Consider the following 24,087-nt stretch of genomic DNA (forward strand, 5'->3'; position numbering starts at 1 on the left):
CATGGCTGTGAAGCTTTGTTAAGATCCCACACAAAGAAACCTTTGTGTCTCTTTTCAACTTGTTTTCCCGACGGTGCTATTACGGGATCAACTGCGAGAAGCAGTTGAGCTGTGGAGGAAGTCAGGCACCATCTGGGTGGAGTGAGCCCTGTTTCCCGGAATTTGGTTGGTGGTCTTTTGACTGGCAGTCTGAAAGTTCTGTTGCAACCCGAAAAGGGGGCTTTGAGGTGGGAGGCCGGGTTGGAGGCTCAGGTAGGACAGAATTTGACGCCGCAAACTCGTCAGGGACTTCGTCAATTTTAATGGCATCAGTACACATCAAAGGTCTAGGGACATTTCACTTAGTGTGAGGGCTGATCGCAGCTGGCCAGCCAACCAGACAAAATTATCCATAGCTACGCCTGACCCATGGAAGTATTCCAAGGCCGGTGACAGAATGGGGAACTCCTCCGCTTCATTCCGGAGAGACGATCACCAATTGCTTATTGATAGAAAGAGGCCGTCAACGGTCACACAGACACCCCTCCTAGGACTTGGCCTAACCAGGGGAGTACATTGAGCTTGATGGAAGCCTATATGTCGTTGTTCCCGTCCTATTTCCAATTCCCTTCAAATCACAATCACCTTGCTCCTTTATCATGTCCATTGGTATCTCTGGTATTCTTTACAGCAAACCCAGCCCCAACCCATTTGTAATACAGCATCCCCCAAACTCCTTTTCAACGCTGATATTGCTTGTACGACAAGGACGAAACTCTAGGCCTGGAATGTGGTGCTCTTCTCCGCCTGTTTGTCAGGTTGATGTCCTCGGCTCCTTCGTCGTCCGCATTTTCGAATCGCTCGTGGCCGACTGTGATTATTTTGACCACGTTTCCGAAGCCGACGGCGGCACTGCTATAGCCAACTTTGATCATAGGGCCAAGTGCTGATATGATCAGCCCGGCAGGGTCGTCCGGCGCGACTAGCGGCGTGGTTTCAATGTTCCCCTCCTTCTCGACCCGGCTTATTACCCATATTTCCCAGGTTTCCTCCAGCTTGGTCCGTCTCGGCGACGGGTCGGCATGTCCACGCCTGCGAAGCCCAGATTGCGCAAATGCTGGGAGTCGCTCTCTCATCGGAGTACCTCGGTCTTCCCTTTCCTTCCTCCTTATGCCGACAAAGCACCCGTTCCGCAACGGTGTCCACGCACCGGGGTTGTGTATCCGGCGAGTCACCATCCTAGTCTCCTCCCACGCACAGCTAGATCGCACGCGAGCTCCATTTACGTCCGAGAAACAGATGTTGTCGTAGTCTTCCCCTGGAAGATAGGTCTGGAGTACACATTCGACATCCTCTCCACTCAGGTAGGCAAGTGTCAGAGAAGTGATAGTGCCTCGACCACCGGGGCCCGACCTTTGTCCCTGATACACAAATTTGAGAGACTTTGGTTGGATTGTTTCAGTCTGGAAAGTGTGCATCACCCTGGACGAGTAGAGATCGACGAGGTCGACACCATGGGTCCGGACGACCATGTAAGATGCGAAGCCCTGAACAGGCAACAAGGCTTGCGGCTCCTCGAGGGTGCCGCCAACTATTTTGGCCTCCGAAGATATCCACAGGCCGTCAATATAGTCGACTCGGTGTATGCAGGAGCGTCGTGACAAAGTGACGATGGAGAGACGTGGATCAGGTTGAACCGACGTCGCTGCATCTAGGTCAGCCGGGGGCTCGCGACGGTAGTGGCTGGAAGGGAGCTAGGAGGTAGATGCTTACGCCTTTCCGCAATAGTCACAGCACAGCTGAGAGGGCTTTTGCAGATCATGTGATCCGAGTGCTCAAGACCATCCGGAAACATCTCAGTCATGGTCCCATTCCGTCTCACAATGACAATTGAAAGCCGGGAGTTGTTCCTGGTGGGCCCGAAGAAGAAGGCCTCCGGCTTCTGGCCGTACAAATCAATAGGCGCTGAAGGACCCCACTCCTGCTTCGTGATGCTCCAGAGCAATACTCGGTACGTTGACAGGATCGCCAACCAATTCGACGCACTGTCGACCGCCATCGCCTGTATAGGGAACGGACTGTCCATTGGGGATCCGGGCTTATCTAGATCGTGACTCGCAAAGTCATACTGGAGGTCCCACACCCTGATCTTGCGGTCAAGTCCAGCGGACACCACGTGGCTGTCGGGAGCGACCAACAACCTTGCGATATCGAGCTGATGTCCGTTTGCAAGACTTTTGACTGAGATGAGAGGTTCCTCGTCGACATCATCCTCGCCCCTGGCGTCTACCATTTCATCCCAGAGCAGGTAGTTCATTAGGAGCCGGACCATAGCCACCAGAACAAGGACCGTGACGATAAACGGGGTGAGTTGGTGGTGCGTAAAGTCATAAACCGCGTCTGGGAACCAACGCACGCCCTTGGGCGGGATTCGATTAGCGCCCTTGAGCACGAAGACAACCGGGTCATGGACGCGAGCAACGTAGCTGTGAGCCCAGGGCTTGATGACGTTGATCACCTCCTTTGCTGTCTCGTGGTCTTGAAGACGCAGCCAGGACTTCGGGCTCCGAGCTTGATGTATCTGAGCATAATGAGGTGAGACTTCTGCGCTGTTAGTTCTCCAGAGATGTCGCCAAAGACCTGCAGGGCTGCGTGCGTTCCCGCTCTGCAAGAAGTGCCACTGTGCCGCAAGCACGAATCCCAACATCACGACGGTTCCCGCAATACGCGTCGATAATGCTATGCGCCCTTGCAGAATAGCATCGACGATGGACTGGCGCGGCGGGCCGTCCAGGGTCATTCGGTTGTTCCTGATAGAAGCCTTCTCCAAGGCGTCCCCCAGCTCAGTTCGACGCACATCGACGCTGAGGACAGAGAGGAAGAAGGTCGAAAGATAGAAGAAGTCAAAGAGGATAGCGATGGCCGCAAAGGTGCAAAACGCGGACACGCCGGAAGACACCACCCTGGCCAGGCCCCAGAGGATCAATAGATTCTGAGCCACACTGGCAAGCGCAACATGGCCCGTCTCGCCGAACGCATACCCGATGCGGCTGCTGGTGTTGTGATCAGACGGCGTGAGTATGACGGCGTTGATCAATCGGAAGACGTTCTCCAAGCTCATCGCCATGAGTACCAGAGGATAAGCGGCCCTTGGAATCCTGGAGAGGTCGATCCTGAAGAGGGCACATACGGTCAGGCTGGAAATTATCGACATTATAATCTGTGCGACGACGGTTACGATCAGGCCCAATTTGGATTTGACCGCCCTAATCTTGGAGAGGCTCAGCAAGAAGTAAGTAGTCGTCAACAGATAAGCCAGGGACAGCAGAATGGCATCCTGGATTGAAATTGGACGAAACTGGAACTCGAAGAGCTGAGAGCCAGCTGACACACCACTTCTCGGGAAAACGTCCCATTTGTCTGCCATGCGAGCAGCAGATTCTTTGGTCTTCCTCCCCCATAGCCTCCCCACCGGTGAGTCCTGAAGGTGGAGCAAGGTGATGACCAGCGCGTCGGCAGCGATGAGCCGCCTGTCCTCGAATTTCTTGCCGCTGAAGACTATCGAATGCCGCAGGGTCACATTGACCGACGTCGGCTGTGTCTTCTTCTCGTTGACCGTATTGATAAAGTCTACATCTCGCGCGATGTTGCCGGCGTCGCAGGCCCAGTACTGCAAAGGAGAGTGGAAGAACCAAGACTGATTCGTGAGGCCGTTGACGACATGGAATGCATCCCTCTCCTTCTCGTTAAGGTCGGCTTGCGGGTCGACCCCGGGGAATGCGACTGGTGGGCTGCCGTGGGTTGAAATCGGTGGTTGGCCCCAATATCGCATCCTGCAGCTCCAGGGCGCCCAAGAGCACCTCGCGGTCGAGGGCTTGCATGTAGCTTCCGTGCACCCATATCGTGCGCATGATGACATCGGGCTCGACAGCCGGCCTGTCGTCCACGGGCTGGGCGTCGGTCCAGACATGGAGAGGAAGATTAGGCGCAGCGACGGTGTAGTCGGTCGTGTAGAGGAAGGGACAAGGATAGATGAGGATACCAGCAACGGCGACAGAAATCAGCAGGGTTGCGAGGACATGTCTCGCAGCGTATCTTCCATATCTGGTCAATGCACTTCGAAGAGGGTGAGTTGGTGGCAACAGAGGGGCCTCGGTTGTCCTGCTGGACAGGTTAACCCGGATGCTCACGATTCGGTTGCGCGTTTGGAGAGACACAGGAGACATCAGCCGGACAAAGGGAAAGAGAGGGAACCTACCCTCTGAGCGGGTAAAGGAGATACCAGATCATCACAAGCAGGTTCACCAAGAAAGCCCAAGGGTCGAGCGGGTGTCCAGGAGAGCGAAGGGCAAGCGGTAGATAGCTCATGCTTGGCGCGAAGACGGCGAAACTTGGGTGTACGCATAGAGCAAAGGCTAGCAAAAGACATGCATACGTGAGCGATCTCGCTGGGCTGTTTAGTTGATGGGGCAAGAGCCCAAGAATGGCCGAGGGTGGACCCAAAATATGTGAGGTGGACTCGGGAGACGCTCCTGGGTGGTGGTGGAGGGGATGGGCAAAGTGACAGACAGTCTAGTCCAGTCCTCCGGGGATGGTGAGACCCAGTTACAGCGGGACAGAGGAGGATTCCGCCGCGCGAGAGGAGAACGGAACCTTAAAAGTCTTGTCGTGCAGGGCCGTTGCGCAGGATTGGGGCAGGTTCACGTGTCTGGAACGGATGGGCTGGAGTCTAAAAGCACAGTGGATCGGCAGGTGTGCGGCACCATAGACCCGGCCCAAGGGAGACGACACGGTGCCAAGGCCCACAAGAGGACGGGCGGCGAGGGGTGTCAGTACCCAATGGGAAAGGTAGAGCAGCCAAGTAGCGACGAGCAGGCTCAAGATGGGCGGGAAGGGCAACTCGGTGCGGAATGGCCTAAGAATGCTGTTATCTGGTGTAGTCCAGATGAGCAACCCGAGCTGGTGGGAGCTGGGGGCGGCAGGCTTGGTATCGTCGCAGCTCTGTGCGCTATGCGCAAGGAGAGCCCCTCGACCTCGGAGGCTTTGGGCCGCTCGAGGCGGGAGTAGGCCAGGATTTGTCGACGTTGACGTGCTGGTAGACCAATGCTCTCCTGTTTCTGCACGGCAGCTGTGCTCTGCACGCGCGGGCGACTGGCGCAGATCGAGATGTTACGGCGGAGGAGTAGAGGTAGGAGGAGGAGCAGGTAGGATCAGGGAAGCTGCGGCCAACCGAGACGAGAGCAGCGATGGTTCGGAAGGCTCTGCCGAGTCGGGATGGGCTTGCGGGCAGCGATGGGGCGGGATGAGGCGCGTGCTGCTGTGTGGTGCGATGTGTGGTGCGGTGAGATGCGAATCGAAAGAGAAGGCTCTCGCCCTGATACACTATTCCTCATGTGTAGGTTGTCTACGGGAGACTGACTATGCCCACTGTGCAGTAGGGGTTTGACGGATTGCGAAACCACCTTGGGCTTCACAGGCTCCCAGGCGCTGGTTGGTGGCCCCGGGCGGCGGGTGGCTTTGCTAGTTTGTATGACAGGCAGGGATCGAGGGATCTGGACGAGTTGACGTCGAGGGTGGGGTGGAGGCACATGCAGGGGTGCCGTAGCTGCGCAGTCTGGCAGTCCTGGCAGTCCTGGAAGTGTGGAGATGACCCCTGATGATGACGAATATCTACTGCAACACAGTGCTACCCGGCCGCGCGCAGTGTCGTGACCGCTCAGGTGTGCCCAGGCGTGCTGCTGCTCTGCACAAAGACAGCCCCTCGTACAGTACCTAGGTAAGTAGGTACTGCCGATTGTGCTGGATCCCGTGTTGCGTAGGCTGGGTGGGCCAGGATGAGGAAGAGTTTGTCCAGGCTGGTGCACGGACGCGCAAGGGGGACACTTCTGGACAGCCGGTTGACGATTCCCTGCCGCTGTCTCTGTCGTGCAGACAGCTGGGTGGTCTTCCCCAGATTCGGAGGAGTGCGGTGGTGCCTCGATGATCGGCGTCTCAGTCCGCAGGTGGGCGTTGTCCTGTGCCGTGCGTCCCGTACCGCCTCGCCTGGCCTGACCTCGTCTCGTCTCGTCTCGTCTCGTCCCAGACCCTGTTGGTTGGATGCGGAAGAGGGCGAGACGGTGTGGATGATAAATGGCAGATAGTGCGCAGCGGCTGAGAGAGGGTGACGTTGAGGGCGCCGGGGGGCCTCACTGAGAGGGAGAGAGGGAAAAGAAAAGTGTGCAGTATGTGCAACGAGCGATCGTGGCGTGACCGAAAGTGACCGACTGTATGAAGGACGGAAAACCTTGACAAGAAACTCTGAAAGGCAAGACCGCCTGGGCAGATACGATCCTTCTCCGAATCAAATAATCAAATAGGAAATTGTGCAAGTCCCTGTTCGTGCCTTCTGCGACAGCAGGATGGGGAGGAGTTGGCGAACAAAAGGGAAAGGACGACGGGCTCACCTTCCTCTGTCTGTGTACCTGGCCTGTCCACAACCTCGCTCCAGGCTTGCCTGTCCCTCGGTCGGGCTGCGGTCGAGACGCAGTCAGGTCTTCCGACCTTCACGCCACACCTGGACTTTTCGAACACGGACAGGTTCCAGCCTCACGGCTCACGCCCGCGAAAAAGCCACGCGCCATAATATGCAATCATCGGCATCGGCATCGTCATGGTCATGGTCATTGTCATTGTCATCGCCACTCATAGCCATCACGAGACGCCACTGCTCGTGTCTCCATACGTAACTGGCATGGTGCTGCACTTCCCTTCAATGTGCCGGTGGCGTCCGTCGTCCTCGGTCCGTCGTCCTCCACGGTGATTGTGGCCTGAGTACTATAACCATCACCGCCGCCAGCACGAGTAACAGGAGCAGTAGCAGCCCTCGGCATCGACTGTGTCCACCATGCAACACGGCACGCGACTTGGCTCGGGGCCCACTGGCAAAGGATGGCGTGGGTTACGGCTCGTCATAACCTAGGCACTTGAAGTAGGCCACGGTAAGTATGGTGGCAGCTTCCGGAAAGAGTCGACGGTTCGGCCTGTCCATGCTTTGTGAACATTCGACTGGATCACCAGCCTGTCTTATATCCCACCTCTCCCACATCCGATCGCCTCCCGGGTCGCCTTGATTTGCCGCTTTCTGGCCGCCCAAACTGCCATAATATCGCAGAGCCTTGGGCATCAGAAGGCCTGTCGACTTCTAGACCCCATCGCAGCCCTGTCGAGGGCCCAGCAGCCGCCGTCTTGTCAGGCCACTTTGGGTTATCATCAGCCGATTTTGCCGTCACCCCTCGGCTCAGTGCCCTGCAACCACACCGCTAGCTTCCCCCAGTCCTGCTCTGATTGGGCTCTCCATCCCTCCGCAAACCAGTGCCTCAACCCTCCCGACTGTCCTGCACCCCGACCCGCATCGCTTCGCCTCGCCTCGCATCGCATTGCATTCCACCAGCCAGCCAGCCAGCCAGCGAGGCCCAGCACGCCTGCCACAGCTCACTTTCCCTTCCTGCCACATGCCGGCCCACCAAACCCTCAATGCGACTTTATCTAGACCCCTCCGGGCACTCGGAACCTGGCCAAGATCTGGCCCGCACCCTTCTTTCAGTAGCCTGACTACGCTGCCACGTGCGCCGTCCGAAGATCAGCAACATTCAGGCCCACCTGTCACGAAACACCCACGTCTTCTGCTTTCCGCCGGGATCGTCCTCGGAACGGGCCAGGACGCCATCCTACCACCATCCCTATCCTATATCAGGCGGCTCGTGGTACAAGTACAGCCTGCCGCCCCCAATCCGAGTATCCATGGAGCCAATCGCCGACCCTTTGGCCGAGCTGCTCGTCAACTACAACGAGCTCAACTCGTCTGTCGTTGACGAGCTCCAGCAGGAACCAAGCCCGCTCGAGTTCATGAGATATGTGTCGAGGAATACCCCTTTTGTGGTGAGGGGAGCGGCAAGCACCTGGACTGCGACCAAGACATGGAACCTTGGCCACCTCAAGGGCCTTTTGCGCGACCAGACCGTCAACGTCGCAGTGACTCCCGTGGGGTTTGTAGACTCTCACTTTTTGTTCCTCTTTTAATAGCGTCAGGCAGGTGCTGCTGCTGTCTCGAGCCCTACGCAAGCGTCCTAATCATGACTTTGCGTTGTCAGGAACGCCGACGCTCCTACCAGGAACGAGAAGGGCGAGCTTGTCTTTGCCAAACCGTGGGAGGAAGACCAGCCCTTCTCTGACTTTGTTGAGTACGTCGCGCGTCAGGAAACGGACGATTCCTTCCCTCAGGGCAGTGAGATAAGATATGCTCAGACTCGTAAGCACGGGCGATGCCCATGTATCGTCGTCACCGCCGATGCCAGTTCCTGACCCCCCCAGTCCAGAAAATGACAACCTTCGGCACGAGTATATCTCTATTTTCGATCAGGTCCAGCGTGACATCCCCTTTGCGCGTATTGCACTGCAGAAAGACCCCGATGCCATCAACATGTGGTGAGTCAAAACCAGCCGCGGAACCGACAGGCGTCTCTCCACTTGGCCACGCACAGCCTGACGCATCTCTCACTGAAACCAAGGGTCGGCAATTCTCGCTCAGTGACAGCCCTCCACAAAGATAATTACGAGAATATCTACGTTCAAGTCCAAGGGCAGAAGCATTTCGTCCTGTTACCTCCACACTGTCATCCATGCGTCAACGAGAAGCTACTCCGCCCCGGTACATATGCACGGAACGAGCGGGACAGCCGATTGCGCCTGGTCATGGATGGAGGCGAGAGTGATGAGAGTGACGCTGTGCCGTTCGCAATTTGGGACCCGGACCAGCCAGACAAAAATGCCACACCTTACTCGAAGCTCGTGGAGCCGATGCGTGTCACACTGCAGCAGGGCGACATGTTGTACCTCCCGGCCATGTGGTTAGTTGTGCAGTCCCTTCCTGGCGGCGGGCCTTGAAAGGGGGCAGTGCTAATCTATTGCGACGTCTCGACAGGTACCACAAAGTGTCACAATCCTGCTCGGAGGAGGGCATCTGTGTGGCTGTAAATTACTGGTATGCCATACAATGCGTTCTCACATATGCCCCGGTTTAATTTAGCTAAGTCCCTCGCAGGTACGATATGGAGTTCAGCGGGCCACTCTATCCTGCAGCGTCTTTTGTGAGATCGGTCAGCCTGCAGAATAACAGCGGTCTGTAGGATGGCTTCTTGATATGATATGCTCATATGGAATAGAAAGTCCGGCACGGAAGCCCTAATCCTAAGCCAGGGTCGCTGAGAGGGGATGTGTTTTCCGCAGCCTACAAGCCTGTGAGAACGGGTCATCCCAAGGCAGGTAGACGTACAAGGGAAACCGTTCTGCTGCGGTGAAGAAATGTACAATCATTGCCGCGGTCGGAGAGGCACGTGTGCATGTTCACTGCGGGATGATGGTCTCTTTTCCCCCTTTGAATCAAGTTGTACATCAGTCCAGAGCCGCATAGGACGAGCTAATAGCCTCTGCCGAGACGGTCTGCAACCAGGTCGGCTCGCTGTCCATGAGCTGCTTGATTGAGTACGATGTGTGATACTAGTATATTTCTTGACCCTCGGCCCCGTCTTTCCCGGCCGGGTGAAGGCACGCAGCCCAGAAAGGGACCATGGTAGTCCATCTTGACTGGGAATAAAAATCTGCGTGTACGTTTTGAGTGTGCACATTTGGACTGACCGACTGGCTGGGCGAGCAACACCTCTCACAATTTTGGGGGCGGGATGGTCCGCGCTGCTCGGGGAGCTCAGGTGTGTGCCGGAGGTACCCAGGTTCTGTCGCATGCGGGTGCTCAGGGGTAAGCTCACCTGGCATTTGCCCGGGCAGTCTAGTGTGGTGGGACCCCTCCTCTCTCCATCACCTTCTTTAGCTGTCCTTGTCCGTCCTCCTCGACACAGCAATTGTCTCCTGCCTTGCCATGAGAACAATGGGCGCCATCTCCTGCGGCTCGCTTCGACTACGCGCAACCTCTCCCGTCTTGCACCCTCGCCGCCGCCACGGCTGCACTTGAAGGCTCACGCAGTCTCGACCCCAAACTCGACCTCTCCCATGCACGAGTCACCTTTACCAGCACAGCCAGACATCGGAACACCGCCAACATGTCGAGGTTCAGCAGGGCCCCTGGGCCCCAGAACACGAGCATCCTCAACACGCTGCGTGCCACCGAGATGATCGACACCAAGGCCGCCCTGCCCGCCGAGATCCTCGTCACCATCCTCGACTACCTCCCTGTCTCCGACCTCATGCGCTTCGCTCGCGCCTCCAGCCGCATGCGCGAGATGGTCTACGATGACACGAGGTGGGTCGCACGCCTCAAGAGCATGGGCCTGTGGAACGAGCTCGAGGCACGCCGCCGCTTCGATGACGCTGTGCGCCGGAGGAAAGAGACTCAGGAGAGGGATGCCAAGGAACGCGCGGCCGCCGCCGGAGCGAACAGCCAGCCCGCCGCCGATGCTGGGCGGCAGGTAGGCGCCGCGAAGAGGCAGTCCGCAACCGTGTTTTTCGATGCCTCTATCGAGCAGGAAAGGAGGAGGAGAAGCAGCACCCTTGCCAAAGCATCCGCCCCGGCCAGTACCCTACCGGACCTGCGCGATGGCTTCGAGACGTTGGCCGTGACCGGCAACTCGCAGCTTCCCAGGCAACCTCTTTCGGATCCCCTTCAGGACCCCGAGGACTATCTGCAGGTCCTCAAAAACGTCAAGAGCGTGAGGGGCCATGCCAGGGAGGAGTATGGAAAGGTCTATGGAGCACTGGGGCCTTTCTATTTCGACCTGGTGCGAGCCAAGAGCCATGCCGACCCGGCCCTATTCAAGGCATTTAGAGATCCCGAGCGCCAGGCGCAAATGCTGGCAAATCTACACGTCTTCTCCAAGAGTGACTGGGCTTCGGGCTGGGCCCAGCGGGAGGAGAAGCTTACGCGCATGACCAACATCTTCGAGAGCGCCGTGCTCAGGGAGTTCGAGCAGGGCTACGAGTTCTGGGACGTCGAGGGGCGGATGAGGCGGTACGCACATGTTTTGGACATGCTGAAGAGTCAGGCCGGTGTCGACCTCTTCATCCACAAGCATCCTATCTTCTCGGATAAGGAGGTCCTCGCCAACTCGATGGACTGCATCAACAACGCGCCCGCGGACGGAATAACACTTGGGCCGTCACAACTTTTCTTCGAGGTGTTGACGGGGAAACTACGCGAGCAGGCCGTGGTCATGGAGAAGATATTTCCAAATCCGGGTAAGGTGTTCTGGGCCCTTGTGGACAAGGTCAGAGAGGACACCATTATGGACTACGCAACATCACTGTTCGACGAGGCCCGGGAGCGCAGCATAGAGTCCTACCTCAGGGCAGTATCCGGCATATTTGAACAGTGCCTGCAGTCCCTCAGATCCCTTGATGTGCCACAGATATCGGCAGAGGAAAGCGAAGAGAAGTCGAAAGAGCAGGCGTACAGGGTCGTAGAGCCACATCTGGATCTGTACCTGCAGGACGAGCTCGAGTTCTTTCAAAAGAAGGCCGAGGAGGAGGTGGGGAACTGGGAACGGAAACTGTCGGAGCAGGATGCAACTGTCGAGTCGTTCTACATGTCGAATTTCGCCAAGCCGGTGGACAAGAAGGACTTTCTGAGCTCCTTCAAGAAGACCATCATGATGCCCGTGACGGTGCTGCCGTCTCTACCGGGACAGCTGCTCACATCCCCTTTCGGCTCGACCACGACCAAACCCACACAGGCCTCAACTGCTAACGGCATGACCCTAGCCCCTCAGGCCTCCTCGGCGTCGCAGACACCCGGCGTAGGCGTGCCGGACAGGACAACTAGCCCCCTCCCCGAAAAGGCTCCCACAGACGAGCTCGCAGCAAAGGCCGCCCTCATGGCCTCCAGGCTGGAGGGCATCAAGTCCTTGTTCAGCATCGAGGTGGCGCTGAACCTAGTCCACATGGCCAAGACGAGCCTAGGGCGCGCCGCAGTGCTGATCCAGCTCGGCGGGCAGGCCGGCGAAGAGGCGCGAGAGCAGTGCGCACAGATCTTCGTCAGCCTTCTGCGCATCCTGGGCTACCGACACATCAAGCCTGGGTTCGACAAGGCGGTGGACCACCTTGCGGGATACAAGGCACGCGAGGTCACAGACCACGGTAGCCAGGGCGGTGGCGCCGCTGGTTACGTTCATCGAGCTGGTCAACGTGGGCGACCTGATCTCGCAGATGATTGACGTCTTCTACGAGCAACAGCTGCTGGCTTCGCCGCGGATCGCGGACCGCAACGACTTCCTCGACCAGAGTGGCTTGGCCAAGAAGAAGTTCGAGCAGATGTTGGACGAGAGCGTGGCGGCGGGGCTGAACAAGGGCATCGACGTGCTCATGGACGAGGTCGAGTACATCTGCGCCACGACGCAGCTGCCGACGGACTACAACCCCGTGGGACCCGAGCCCGCGGGCGGCGGCGGGGCCGGCAGCAACGGCCTCGGTGCGCCCGAGAAGCGGTCCAGCGTGGCGAGCTTCGCGTCGTTCGGCAGCAACAACACGCAGGGCCACAGGCAGTCGTCGGCCGTGACGGACCTGTCCCCGACGCAGACGGCGCGACGCGTGGTGGACCTGGTCAGCTCGCACACGCGCATGCTCGTGGGCAGCACCGAGAAGACGATGCTGGAGGTGTTCAACGGCGAGGTCGGGCTGCGGCTCTTCACGGCCGTGTGCAAGCACATCAAGCGGCAGCGCGTGTCGACAGACGGTGCGACACGGCTCATCGCCGACTGCACCCTATACTTTGAGTACGTCCAGACGCTGCGCAACGCGGACCTGCTGGCGTACTTCCGCGCCCTGCGGGAGCTGAGCCAGATCTACCTCATCGACCCGCGGCACTCCAAGGAGATGGCGACCATCATTGCCGACGGCGACCGGTTCGGTGGCGTGTTCCGCGCAGAGGAGGTGTACGAGTTCGCGGAGCGGAGGGCGGACTGGTATCAGGTCAAGAGGGATGTCGAGAGGGCCATGTACGGGATGGAATGTTGTGTAATGTGAAATGAGATTAGATGGGACGCTACGTGACGTGACGTGACCGACTTTGAGCCAGAGAAGGCGCAGTGACGTCTTGGCGTCGCAGTTTTGTTTTTTATTTTCTTGGAATAAGAATGGGGAGGGTCAGCGTGGAATAATCCCCAAATGCTATCATTGTATTGCAAGCAAGGCAGAAGTTGGATTGCCCAGGGGTCACTTCCAAATGCTATTCGTCTAGAATGCTATTCGTCTAGAATAGTCTGTGAATGGGAACTCGGTCGGCGCACCATGGGTCAGAAAAGTTGCAAGCTGATTGGTTAACCGCCGCAGGCGTGCACAAAGCATATAGTAATCAGTGCATAGCAAAGAGAAATCATGGTTTTGAAAACTTGCAAGCTAATTGGCTTATTTCAAAACCCAAACCCCCATTAATAGGCAGGCGAGGCCATAGGCCTCGCCGGGGGGGTGAGCCGGAGGCGCGCAGCGCCGTAGGCGAGGGGGGGGGGGCTGCGCAGCAGGGGCCCCCCTTAAAGATTAGCCAGCAGGCCTAGACGAATAGCTCCCAGGGCCCCGATAGGGGCTTTCCACCTGGTTTAAAGATAGAAAGCCATTGTTCAGATGATGCCTGTCTAGAGGCACACAAAATTCTATTGGCCCCGAGACTTTGGGGAATGAATGCCCTTATCTGAACGCCCACGCAAATGCTACACATCACACAGCTTTCTTCTCCTGCTAGCCTCATGCACCTTGCTCCACGTCACCCATCCCGCCTCCCGCGCATGGTCTTGAAGCGACTCGTGCTCAGACACGGCCCCGCCGAGGCACTACTCTCTCGGGCGGCCGAAATCTAGTTTGCGCGCGACCGAGCCACTGCGATCCTGCTGCTCACCGGCCACGACGCCGGCGGGCCTCTTGAGGTCGGCGCCCATCCTCTCCTCGTCCTTGCGGGGCAGGTCCTGCTTGCGGGTGGGACGGGGCTCGGCGTGCCACCAGGGGTGCTCCAGCATCTCGCGGGCGGTGATGCGCCTGCGCGGGTCGAGGATCAAGGTCCTCATGAGCAGGTCGACGCCGTCGTCGCCGACGGTGCCGAAGGTGCCGAGGAAGTCCTGCTTCGTGCGCTCGGGGACGACGGCGGGGGCGTCGGCGGGCTTGATGTACTCGGGCAGCTTGGTGACGCCGGGCCAGTTGTCCTCGGTCGGAGTGCCGATCTGCTGGCAGATGAGGCGGATCTGGTCCAGCTCGGTGTTGCCGGGTAGGTATGGGACGCGCAGGACCATCTCGGCCATGACGGTGCCAACAGACCAGATGTCGACGGCGCCGCTATAGTACTTTGCGCCGTAGAGCAGCTCCGGGGGCCGGTACCAGCGGGTGATGACGTTGGAGGTCATGTAGCCGTAGGGGTCGCTGAAGGAGCGGGCCAGGCCGAAATCAGCCAGCTTGACCTCGCCGTCGGCGGCGATCAGCAGGTTGTTGGGCTTGATGTCGCGGTGCAGGACAAAGTTCTCGTGGCAGAACCAGACGGCGCGGACGAGCATGCCCATCCAGGCCTTGATGTCGGAGGTACCGTAGCGGATGTTCTTGTCGTCGCGGATGAGCATCTCGAGGTCGCCGAGGGGCAGGAACTCGAGGACGAGGCAGACGTTCTGGTCCTTTGTGGAGAAGACGGAGAGCAGGGAGATGATGTTCGGGTGGGAGAGCTCCTGCAGGTGCTTGAGCTCGCGGACTGCGTCGGGTGCGAGGCCCTCTGTGTATTCCTTTTGCTTCTTGATTTTCTTGATGGCGACGAGCTGGGAGGGGTCGGCGCGCGAGTGGCCCAGGTTGACGATGGCGTAGGTTCCTTCACCGAGCTTCTTGCCTTTGTGGGAGAGTGTCAGCTGTGTGCTCTGGCTCTGACTCTGGCTCTGACTCTGGCTCTGGGCCGCGAGGGGCTGCTGAGAGCTGGTAGGTGGCAGTTGGGATAGGCACCTTTGACGTATTTCCTCCGCTCCTCCATGTTCATCTGCTCGGCCAGGTCCATGGTGGGAGGCTGCGAGGGTTGGGGCGGCTGGGCTGGCTGGCCCGTTGGGCGTGATGATCGTGGAGTGCCATTTGTGGAGGAGGGCACGGCGGAGGACTGCCGTCGCAGGGGCGACGCGAGGGTCTTGAGTGAGGACTGCAAGGGGTTGGAAGGGGGAAGGACGAGGGGTGAGGCAGCCATGGTGTGGGAGTCGTGTTGTGAAGCATATACCGTGCGGTGCGATGTGATGCAGTGCGATTGGGAAGTGCCCAGCCGAGCTGAAAGGCGGGGGCTGGCCTTGAAGCGGGGAGGTGGTGGAGGCAGACCAGAAGGACAAGGCGATGGATGTGTTGTGGTTGAGGATGGGGTTCAGCCTTGCCAGGGTCATGCGAGGCAATTGGCCGCCTGGTGTGGCCCATACAGAAGGAGTCGGCCACCCGTGTGTGGGACGAAAGACTGGCCCGTGCTTTTCACTTCTCAGGTACGTATCGGGGTGCGGGAAGGCCCGAGCGCCGGAGTGGGAGTACCTGGCCACCCTGCATGGTCTGGCCTGGACATCGGCAGGATCCACCCGGCAATGTGTGACGTCACCTCCAAGCCGGCCGAGTCGACTCGCAACAAGCACGGCGGAGGAGGGCGCGACGACGTAATGACACCGGCCCTACGGTGGCGTGCAAAACTGGAAATTTCCAATCCGCCAACCCTCCCGTACACGTCAGTCCCAGTGGCTCGGGCAGTCAGGCCCTCGGCAGTCAGCAGTCAAGGTGTCAGCGGTCCTGCAGGGACGCCGTGGACTAGCACCTCTCTAGACAGTCCTAATTAATTTACCTCGTGCTCCTGTTCTCGTTCATGCTTTTGTTTCTCTGTTCCTGTCCACCACCCCATCCCGTCGCCTGCATTGCATGCATCCTTCCCGCCTCCCTTGCTCCCATCTAGGCATAGCATACTTCTCACTCACTCTCCGACTTCATTACTTCACCCAGACTGTGATCGCATGACATAGCAAGCAGACACAGAATAGCAGCTAGCATCCAGCAGCCAGGTTATTTCCATTTAGTTGGAATAGGACGGACGGACAAACACCATCGTCATGCTACGTCTATCATACTGGGTATTCCCCATCATCGCCGGCCTCGTGTGGCTGGGCACCCTACTGGGCCTGTTTCTTCACTGTATGTATATGCCACAAAGATTTGTGCCTCTATATCTGCTAACACTGCCTCCCACAATAGGGGTCATCGACACCAACGAAACCGTCTACCCCTCCATGAGCGGCGGCCAGACCATCGCCTACATCTCAGACGTCGGCGCCCAGGAGCTGAAGCCGCTCTTCATCACCGGCAGCGTCATCACCACCATCTTCTTCGACATCTCCTTCCTGAGCGACCGCTGGCTGCGTCACAAGGGCCGTCTCGTCCCCAACACCACCATCGGCGAGAAGATCCTTTCCGGCCTGACCATCTTGTGCGCCCTCGTCGGCACCGTCGGCCTCATCCTGCTCAGCATCTTCGACACCGCCCGCCACCCGCGCCTGCACGACCTCTTCCTGGGCCTCTTCATCGTCGGCTACCTGCTGTCCGCCATCTTCATCTGCTGGGAGTACCAGCGCCTAGGCATCCGCCACCGCGAGCACCGCATCCTGCGCATCTCCTTCTGGATCAAGCTGGCCTTCGTGCTCATCACCATCTGCCTGGCCATCCCCTTCGTCGTCCTCACCTCGCGGAAACTACAACCCCGCCGCCATCCTCGAGTGGGTCATCGCCGTCGTCTTCAGCTTCTACGTCTTCTCCTTCTACGTCGATCTCTACCCGGCCGTCTACACCAAGCACGGCGGCAACTACCGCACAAAGACCTGGGACGGCCACCAGCGCAAGCCCGAGGTCCGCAAGATGGAGGAGGGCTCCAGCAGCACCAGGAGCTACCTCCACGGCGACGGGAACCACGTGCCGAGCAACTTCTAGGCGGGCGGTCCATGTTGGCGTTTGTCGGGTGCATTGCTAGGCGTTGTCGGCGTGTTGTTTCTGGTCGGGCATTGGATAGCGGCACTTTTGGCCGCCCGTTTTTGCATCTCATTTAGTGCCAACAAGCACACATGGTCATCTTACGCGGAAATACAAGGCATGACGTATATGTACGCATTTAAACACTGAATACATAATTCGTATTTTTATGACACCTGTGTACCCCATCTGAAGCTACTCTGCCCACATGGCGTGGTTTTGACTCTTCTGGCTCCTGACCTAGCCACTTTCTGTTGTGTGTGATCAGTGTTGATCGTGAATTGAGCCCTCTTGGTGAGAGGAAGGAAAATGGGCATCCTCCCTCGAATCGTGTACATTTGAGCCACTCCCCATAACTGCCATGTCCCCAAAAGAAAAATTAAAAAAATAAAAGAAGGGGGACGCCATTGCCAAATAGCGCCTTACATGGCCCCAAGAACGCCAGTACTTCCTTCCCATAGCAGGGCGGCCAAGGCCTCACGTGGTATCAAATAGTCATCTACATAACCCGTGCCCAACAAAAAGTAAAACGCCGATGTCTCGTACCACGGCAAGATAGAGCTCATTGCCCTTTAGTCGATGTTCTCGATAAACTTGGAGTCCCTGTTGCCGCTGCCCACGCTGCTCCGCGGCGTGATCCCGGACCCGGCTCCAGCAGGGTCTAAAAGCGCCCTGGGCGGAGCGATGCCCTCGAGTTCCGGCGCACCGCTGGACCTGTCCGCCTGGCTTCGTCCCGCAAGGCCGTCGTCACCACCGCCGTCATCGCTACTGGCGGACCCACCGATTCGTCCATGTGTCGCCGCGCCAGCAGCAGCCGGGGCCGGGGCGGTAGCCTTGCTGCCACTGCTCTCCCCCGGCTCATCGGAGACGACAACGGGCGCGCTGGCCCTCCCCGCGAGGGCGACCTCCCTCATGCTAGCGCTCCTCTCCTCGCTGAGGCTCGTCATGCTCCCCGTGCCGTCCGGGTGCAAGCGCTTGAGCCTGTGCCCGCCCAGAAAGCCGCCCGGTGCCCTGCCACCGCCGGCATCAGAGGACTTGCCCCCACCGCCGGTGTTGTTGCCCGAGATGGATTTCGCCCTGGGCTTGTGCAGACGTGACTTGAGCCAGTTCTTGACACGGCTGGTGGGTGACTCGTTTGCCGACTCGGGTGAGGTGTTTGAGGATGGTGACAGTGGCGACGGCTCGCCTTTGGCGTTGCTTGCTGATGTTGATTTGGTTTGGATTCTGGGTGTGAAGGGCAAGATACGGTGCCTGTGCGATGTGCTTTGCTCGGGGGGCTGTTCCGCTGCCCCCAAAGGACCCTCGCTCTCATGCTCTCCGGAGGCGATAGCTACCGCTGCTGGTTTCCGCTTCTCATTCTCCTCTCGGGCCAGGCGTTTCTCTTCAGCATTGGCGGCCTTTTCTTCTTCTTTTCTGGCCTTTGCCTCTTGCTTGAGTTCGCCTCTTCTTGCCTTTTCCTCGTCTGTGAATTGTCATTAACCAGACCTGATCCTACCTCGGATGTAAAAGAGGGGGCAACTCACCCTTGAGCTTTCGCTGGGCCTCCTTGACCTCGGCGTTCCTCGCCTTCTCAGCCTCCCACTCCAGCCTCTTCTTCTCTTGCTCTTCCCGCAAAGCCACTATCCTCTTCCTCTCTATCTCGGCCTTCTCGTTAATCTCATCAAGAAGCGGCTGCACCCTCTTGGCGGCAATCTCCTCTACTCTCTCACGGTCCATGTACTGGCCGCCGCCAAGGTCGACCTTCCCAGGGGCCACACCGCCGCCCTTGCGCTCGTCGCTCCTCGCCTGCGCGGTGGCGTGCGCCCTCAGCTCCCACTCGCTGAGCTTGGACGAGGTCACGCGGCCCGTGTCACGGGACACCTTCTCGTCCATGCCCTCCATGGCGGCCTTGACGTTCCTCTGGGCCGCCGCGAGCAGGGCGTCCCTGTCCCTGGCGCGCTGGGACTCGTCGACTTCGGAGAGGCGGGTGGAAAAGAGCGACATTTGTTTGTGAATCTGCCTGGATCGTTTCCGGTCGTCGTCGGTGCCCGGGCGGGCGACGTCGCTGTCACTGGATGAGCGCCGTCGTGCCTTGCCCAATTTGGTGAACTTCCTCCCCGGGGAGGCGGGGGACGTGCCGGCGCCGTAGTAGTCCTGATAGCCCCTGTTCCGCTGGTGCTCGTCGTGGAGCTTTGCCAGCCTCTCCTGGGCAAGCCTGTATGCGGCCTCCTGGAGGTTGTTGAAGTGCATGGGCCGGACGACGTCGCTGTCGGCGCTCCCGGGCCGAGAGCCTCCGCCTTGGTCGTTGCCGTGGGTTGCGGCGTCGAAGGCCTTCTGCTGGGTGCTGTACATTTTCTTGGCCATGGCGACGGCGCTTGCATGCAGCACAGCCTCGCGGTTCCGGTCGTCGACCTCGGGCTTCACGGGCGGGTTGGAGGTGTACATCTGCCGGTCCAGCTTTGTGATGGGCGAGGCACCTGCGTCGGCCCCGTGGGCGGCGGTGGCGGCAGCGGGGGGACGGTGGGCGATGGTGGCGGCGCTGAGGGCGTTGGCGGCAGCGTTGGCCGAGCCGGGATAGGTCATGGGGGTGGAGGTGGAGCGCGGCCTCGTGCTGCCGGCCATGGCGCCCCGGGCGGCGCGCAGGCTCTTCTGCCTGTCGAGGGTGGCCATGTTGCTTGACGCAGCCGAGTCGCGCGGGTAGTTGCGGCCGGCGGCGAAGGCCTGGTTTGCGGCCGAGTTGCCCCATACGCTGGCGGGCATGGCGGGGGAGGAGGAGGAGGACTGCCTGTCGCCGCGGGCGGCATTCTCGGCGGCGAGTACGGCAGCGGTCTTGGAGCCGGCAGGGCTTGGATGTGGCTGCCAGGCGGGAGGCATCTTGTAGTCTTTTGCGAGAGTGGCAGCCCTGTGGGCGTTGGTGTCGCTGGCGGGGGCCCAGAGCGAGACTGGCTTGGAGGATGCCCAGCCTAATGAGGCTGCGGCGCTTGCTGCGGCATCGCCTTCCCTGAGGCCGAGAGAGGGAAAGGATGGCAAGTCTTGTGGCCTCGCGTATTTCAGTCGCCCATCATGTCCAGCGGCTGGCTCGGGTGGCGGCGCCGTTGCTGATCGAGGGTCTATGTAAGCGGGGACGAATGCTGGGAGAATTGTCGCGAGAAGAAATCAATATGCGAGGGGATGTCAAGAAAGGCAGTTAACTCTACTTGTATGTAGAGATGTGGGAGTTGAAGGAGTGAAGGAGCGTGTGAGTGAGTGAGTGAGTGAGCGAGTGAGTGAGTGAGCGAGTGAGTGAGTGAGCGAGTGAGTGAGCGAGTGAGTGAGTACCAAGGTGAGAAAGAAAGGAAGCATGATAAGCGAGCTGTCGGGACGGTCGGGAATGCCTGTGTGCGCGTACGGGATCACGCATACCTGGGGCTGTGGAGGCTGCAGGAGCAGGCTGCAGCTCATGTGTGGCTGTCTGCGTGGCAGCGCTGACAGATGTCATGTTCGCGGCCGGGGTTGGTCGAATATCATGTGTCTAATACAAATCAGGTGCATATATCAGGTGTCGGCTGTTTTGTGTGCCCGGAGTGCGCTGGGGCGGGGCTGAGTAGCCTCGGAAGTCGCCAGCAGCAGTTGCGCACGAGTAGGCACGACGACGACGAGGTTGACGATGGTGGGAACGGGGAAGACAGGTTTGGAGTTGACAGCAGACGGCAGATGGCGGGAGGGAAACAGAGGCGGCTGAGACGGCAGAGAGGACGGGATGGGGGATATGTGGCTTGCGAGATGCGTGCCGGGGAAGGGAGTGACGAAAGGGGCGCAAGGGCAGGGCAGGGCAGGGCAGAGCAGAGCAAGAGGTGAGCGCAGGTGGTGAGTGGTGTGAGGTGTGTGATATGATCTGAGTAGATGGTCGTAGTCAGTTCAAACATCCAGCTGGTCCTGGGGCGATCAGGCCTGCATCGATCCTAGCCTGCATCCCGTCCATTCGTTGATGCATTCGATCATCCATCCATTCATCCATCTATCCTCCCACCCTTCTTCCATATAACGTAGACTACCCGGGAGGTGTTCAGTCGATCACCAAGGACGATAGTTCAGGGGGGCAGAGGGGTCAGAGGGGTCAGAGGGGACGTGCCTCTCTCTCTCTCTCTCTCTCTCTCTCTCTCTCTCTCTCTCTCTCCCTCCCCCCTTCCTTTTCGGTCTTGCATCAGCACCAACATCAACACCAGCACCAGCACCACGCCCGTATAGGCTAACCTCCACCACACCAACGCATGGTCCAAGTTGAGGTAGTGCGGCATCGTTGGACAGGCACAGGCACAAAGAAACGGGCTACGTCATAGGGGGGCAGCACGACCATCCAGGACGGGGTGCAGCCCGGGCCCTGCGCCGCCGTGTCTTGGCTGCCTATTGCTGCTACGGTAGATCTGTCTAGCTACCTAGGAACCTAGGTAGGTAATTACCTAGGTAGGCAGTCAGTCCTCTGCTGTTAAACAACAAGCATCAGAGCTCCAATCCATCCATCGCCCCGGATCGCCGGTGGGCAGGCCCAGAGAACCTTGCCTAGACCCGCAAAGGCCTGGCCAGACCCAGCCGCACGTGCTGTGCTATACAATACACCTCGGATGCCATCATCACCACGCACCACATAAAGTTGAGGCACCAGACGAGAAGCGCACATCTGTCTCTACCTAGATATATATCTCGTATCTGAAACATCACCTATTCCAGTATGGATGGACATAATACGTAGGCCCTCCTAGCAACGCTCGCTGTGATGTAAATAGACTACATGCAGCAAGTAGCTCGTCTAGTCTAAGGACTGTGGGTCTCAAAAACCAGATTGACGATCATCACGACAGGGGTGCTTTCTAGCTTTATTTCACTCGCTCGCTCGCTCGCTCGCTCACTCATCATCCACATTATGCCTCCTGTTGTAGTCTACTCATCGTACTCATCGAATTAAAAGTCACAAGTCCATTTGCCGACAGCTGGCTCGCCCACACGAGCTGTGTATAATTTTGATATTTAGAAAGAGAAGCGGAAAATGGGATCGTCACCGGCAGACCCTCCCTCGCCGGTGGGCAGCACGTCCACCCCAAGCACCCTTCACGACGGTGGCTTCCACGCCCTGCTCAACTTCCGCGACGTTGGCGACACTGTCAATGGCTACTTGTCCCGCCGCCTCATACGCGAGGGCCTGCTGTTCCGCGCTGCGCGCCCCGACGAGGCCACACTCGCCGACCGCGACCGCCTGCGCTCGCACTACGCCATCCGCACCGTCATGGACCTGCGCACAAAGACAGAGCACGTCGAGGCCGCCAGGAAGCGCCGCCGTGACTCTGCCGTCCCCGCCCTGCTGCAGACCAACGATGCCCTGGCCGGCCCCGTCAAGATCGACGGCATCCACTACCGCGAGGTCAAGATCACCGGCGGCGGCTTCGAGAAGTACATGCTGGCCCAGCTGAGCTGGCCCAGCTTCCTCAGGCTCATCTGCCTCTACCTCGTCGGCCTCCGCATGCAGGCCATCGCCGTCCTGGGCCGCGAGGTCATGCAGCCCCGCGGCCTGCTCGGCCTCGGCTGTGACACCCTGGACGCCTCCGGCCCCGAGGTCGCCGCCGGCCTGGCCTCCCTTCTCGAGCCCCAGGGCCTGCCCATCCTCATCCACTGCACCCAGGGAAAGGACCGCACAGGCATCATGGTCGTCCTCGTCCTGCTCATCTGCGCCGTCCCCGTCGAGGCCATCCAGTATGACTACCACCTCTCGGACGAGAAGCTGCTGTCCGAGGAGCAGGCCCGCCTGGTCGAGATCAGGGAGATGGGCCTGGGCGATGATTTTGCCAAGACCGCGCCGGGCTTCGTGCGAGGCATCGTCGACCACCTCGACTCCAAACATGGTGGCCTGGACAAGTACTTGGACAGCATCGGCCTTGGGGACGATAAGAGGGCCTCGTTGCGGGAAAAACTTGCCTATTAGGCTCTCGTTTTGTCGAATGTATCATAGCATGCATGGCGTAGGCGTTGAATGGGTGATAGATACAGAGGTCCCTCCTGTCTTGGAGAGGAAGCTCTTGATTTCCTACCGGGTACCTTTCCGTTCATACTGCCCCCACTGTATGGCGGCCGCTGATACTGCACGCCCACTGCAACTCGTCTGTGCGTGTTGACGTAGACTTTGATCATGTATCTTTTGTCGTAAAGGGGTCGGTAATAACCGTAAAGAGGATATTGCCCGTCTAAATATGTGATCCATGACCGTTTCCCGGGTCTGACGGCCTGATGTTTGACAGCGGCAACTCTGACGACAGCCCACGAGCGCCCCATTGGAACGGTATTCACCTGCTACAAGCTCAAGTACGCCGAATGGGCCGCAGGACCCGGGATGTGGATCAGCGATAGACCTGTGATGCAAGACAGTGATGAGAGACCGGTCCCTGACATTTGTCTATGCTCTCTATATAGGGCCGCCGCAACCGCTAGCCAGCTTGTCCTCCTGCTGGACTGGCGTATTGAGGCCATGGCCTTCTCGGGACATATGCCCAGGGCTAAATGACAACCCGAAAAATGAATATGTCCCTTTAGTTCAGTATGCAGAACCGCTGCACTCGTCCGAACGAAGGACGGGTCACGTAGAACCCGGTGGCTGATACAAGCGGCGGTGTTTAGTCCCATTACCGAGACAAACAAGTCATATGTACAGGTGTGCAGTGGTCGATCTTCTCACATGGCTTTTTCTCCATCTTGGTGGGCACACATGAGCGATAGATCAACAACTTCGACTGGCCTTCTTTTCCCCACTCGTTTATCGACTACTTCAGGTATCAGACATGTCTTCCTTGGCCATGTCATATAGAAGTGGGTTCCTAAACTGTATCGATCGAGAGTAGTGCTCGCCAAAGACAAATCTGCTGTTTCTCTCGGAAGTTACTGGCACTGCACGCCGACAGAGGAGGCAAAGTCAAGAGCCCCGACCACGCTGCAGACAGCGATATTCGTCGATTTCAGCCCTGGCGTCTGAGTTCCCCGCTCCCCCTTACTATAGCAATACGTCGAAGGGAAAACATCCGCCCCTTGTCACCTGAAGCAAGGGCTCAGCATCACATCGGCCGACTTGCGGGGAAATGAAACAGTGTCGTAAAGCAGGCAAAGGAAGTGCGACGGGCGTTGAGCAACAAG

General features: G+C 58.7%; 7 protein-coding genes across 7 annotated transcripts; 4 read left to right on the forward strand and 3 right to left on the reverse strand.

The window, feature by feature from the left end:
- Window positions 1-719: 719 nt before the first annotated feature.
- INS49_015025 (uncharacterized protein) lies at window positions 720-4,205 on the reverse strand (the record flags this gene model as incomplete). Its single annotated transcript, XM_043175712.1, has 4 exons — window positions 720-1,071; window positions 1,468-1,684; window positions 1,753-3,735; window positions 3,764-4,205. 4 exons carry the CDS (start codon window positions 4,203-4,205, stop codon window positions 720-722), a joined length of 2,994 nt encoding a protein of 997 aa, XP_043020669.1.
- Window positions 4,206-7,758: 3,553 nt separating this feature from the next.
- On the forward strand, window positions 7,759-8,901 carry INS49_015026 (uncharacterized protein; the record flags this gene model as incomplete). The annotated part of the gene is made up of 4 exons (XM_043175713.1): window positions 7,759-8,003; window positions 8,109-8,266; window positions 8,334-8,442; window positions 8,526-8,901. 4 exons carry the CDS (start codon window positions 7,759-7,761, stop codon window positions 8,899-8,901), a joined length of 888 nt encoding a protein of 295 aa, XP_043020670.1.
- Window positions 8,902-10,070: 1,169 nt separating this feature from the next.
- Window positions 10,071-12,984, forward strand: INS49_015027 (uncharacterized protein; the record flags this gene model as incomplete). Its single annotated transcript, XM_043175714.1, has 2 exons — window positions 10,071-12,128; window positions 12,196-12,984. The coding sequence occupies 2 exons, from the start codon at window positions 10,071-10,073 to the stop codon at window positions 12,982-12,984; spliced, it is 2,847 nt and encodes a 948-aa protein (XP_043020671.1).
- Window positions 12,985-13,784: 800 nt separating this feature from the next.
- Window positions 13,785-15,157, reverse strand: INS49_015028 (uncharacterized protein; the record flags this gene model as incomplete). Its single annotated transcript, XM_043175715.1, has 3 exons — window positions 13,785-13,789; window positions 13,850-14,815; window positions 14,926-15,157. The coding sequence occupies 3 exons, from the start codon at window positions 15,155-15,157 to the stop codon at window positions 13,785-13,787; spliced, it is 1,203 nt and encodes a 400-aa protein (XP_043020672.1).
- Window positions 15,158-16,046: 889 nt separating this feature from the next.
- Window positions 16,047-16,917, forward strand: INS49_015029 (uncharacterized protein; the record flags this gene model as incomplete). Its single annotated transcript, XM_043175716.1, has 3 exons — window positions 16,047-16,128; window positions 16,189-16,661; window positions 16,708-16,917. The coding sequence occupies 3 exons, from the start codon at window positions 16,047-16,049 to the stop codon at window positions 16,915-16,917; spliced, it is 765 nt and encodes a 254-aa protein (XP_043020673.1).
- Window positions 16,918-17,528: 611 nt separating this feature from the next.
- On the reverse strand, window positions 17,529-20,413 carry INS49_015030 (uncharacterized protein; the record flags this gene model as incomplete). Its single annotated transcript, XM_043175717.1, has 3 exons — window positions 17,529-18,418; window positions 18,480-20,066; window positions 20,338-20,413. 3 exons carry the CDS (start codon window positions 20,411-20,413, stop codon window positions 17,529-17,531), a joined length of 2,553 nt encoding a protein of 850 aa, XP_043020674.1.
- Window positions 20,414-21,958: 1,545 nt separating this feature from the next.
- On the forward strand, window positions 21,959-22,888 carry INS49_015031 (uncharacterized protein; the record flags this gene model as incomplete). Its single annotated transcript, XM_043175718.1, has 1 exon — window positions 21,959-22,888. One exon carries the CDS (start codon window positions 21,959-21,961, stop codon window positions 22,886-22,888), a length of 930 nt encoding a protein of 309 aa, XP_043020675.1.
- Between the last annotated feature and the right edge of the window lie 1,199 nt (window positions 22,889-24,087).

Source organism: Diaporthe citri (assembly GCF_014595645.1).
Source record: "Diaporthe citri strain NFHF-8-4 chromosome Unknown scaffold_8, whole genome shotgun sequence".
NCBI classification, from domain to species: Eukaryota; Fungi; Ascomycota; class Sordariomycetes; order Diaporthales; family Diaporthaceae; genus Diaporthe; species Diaporthe citri.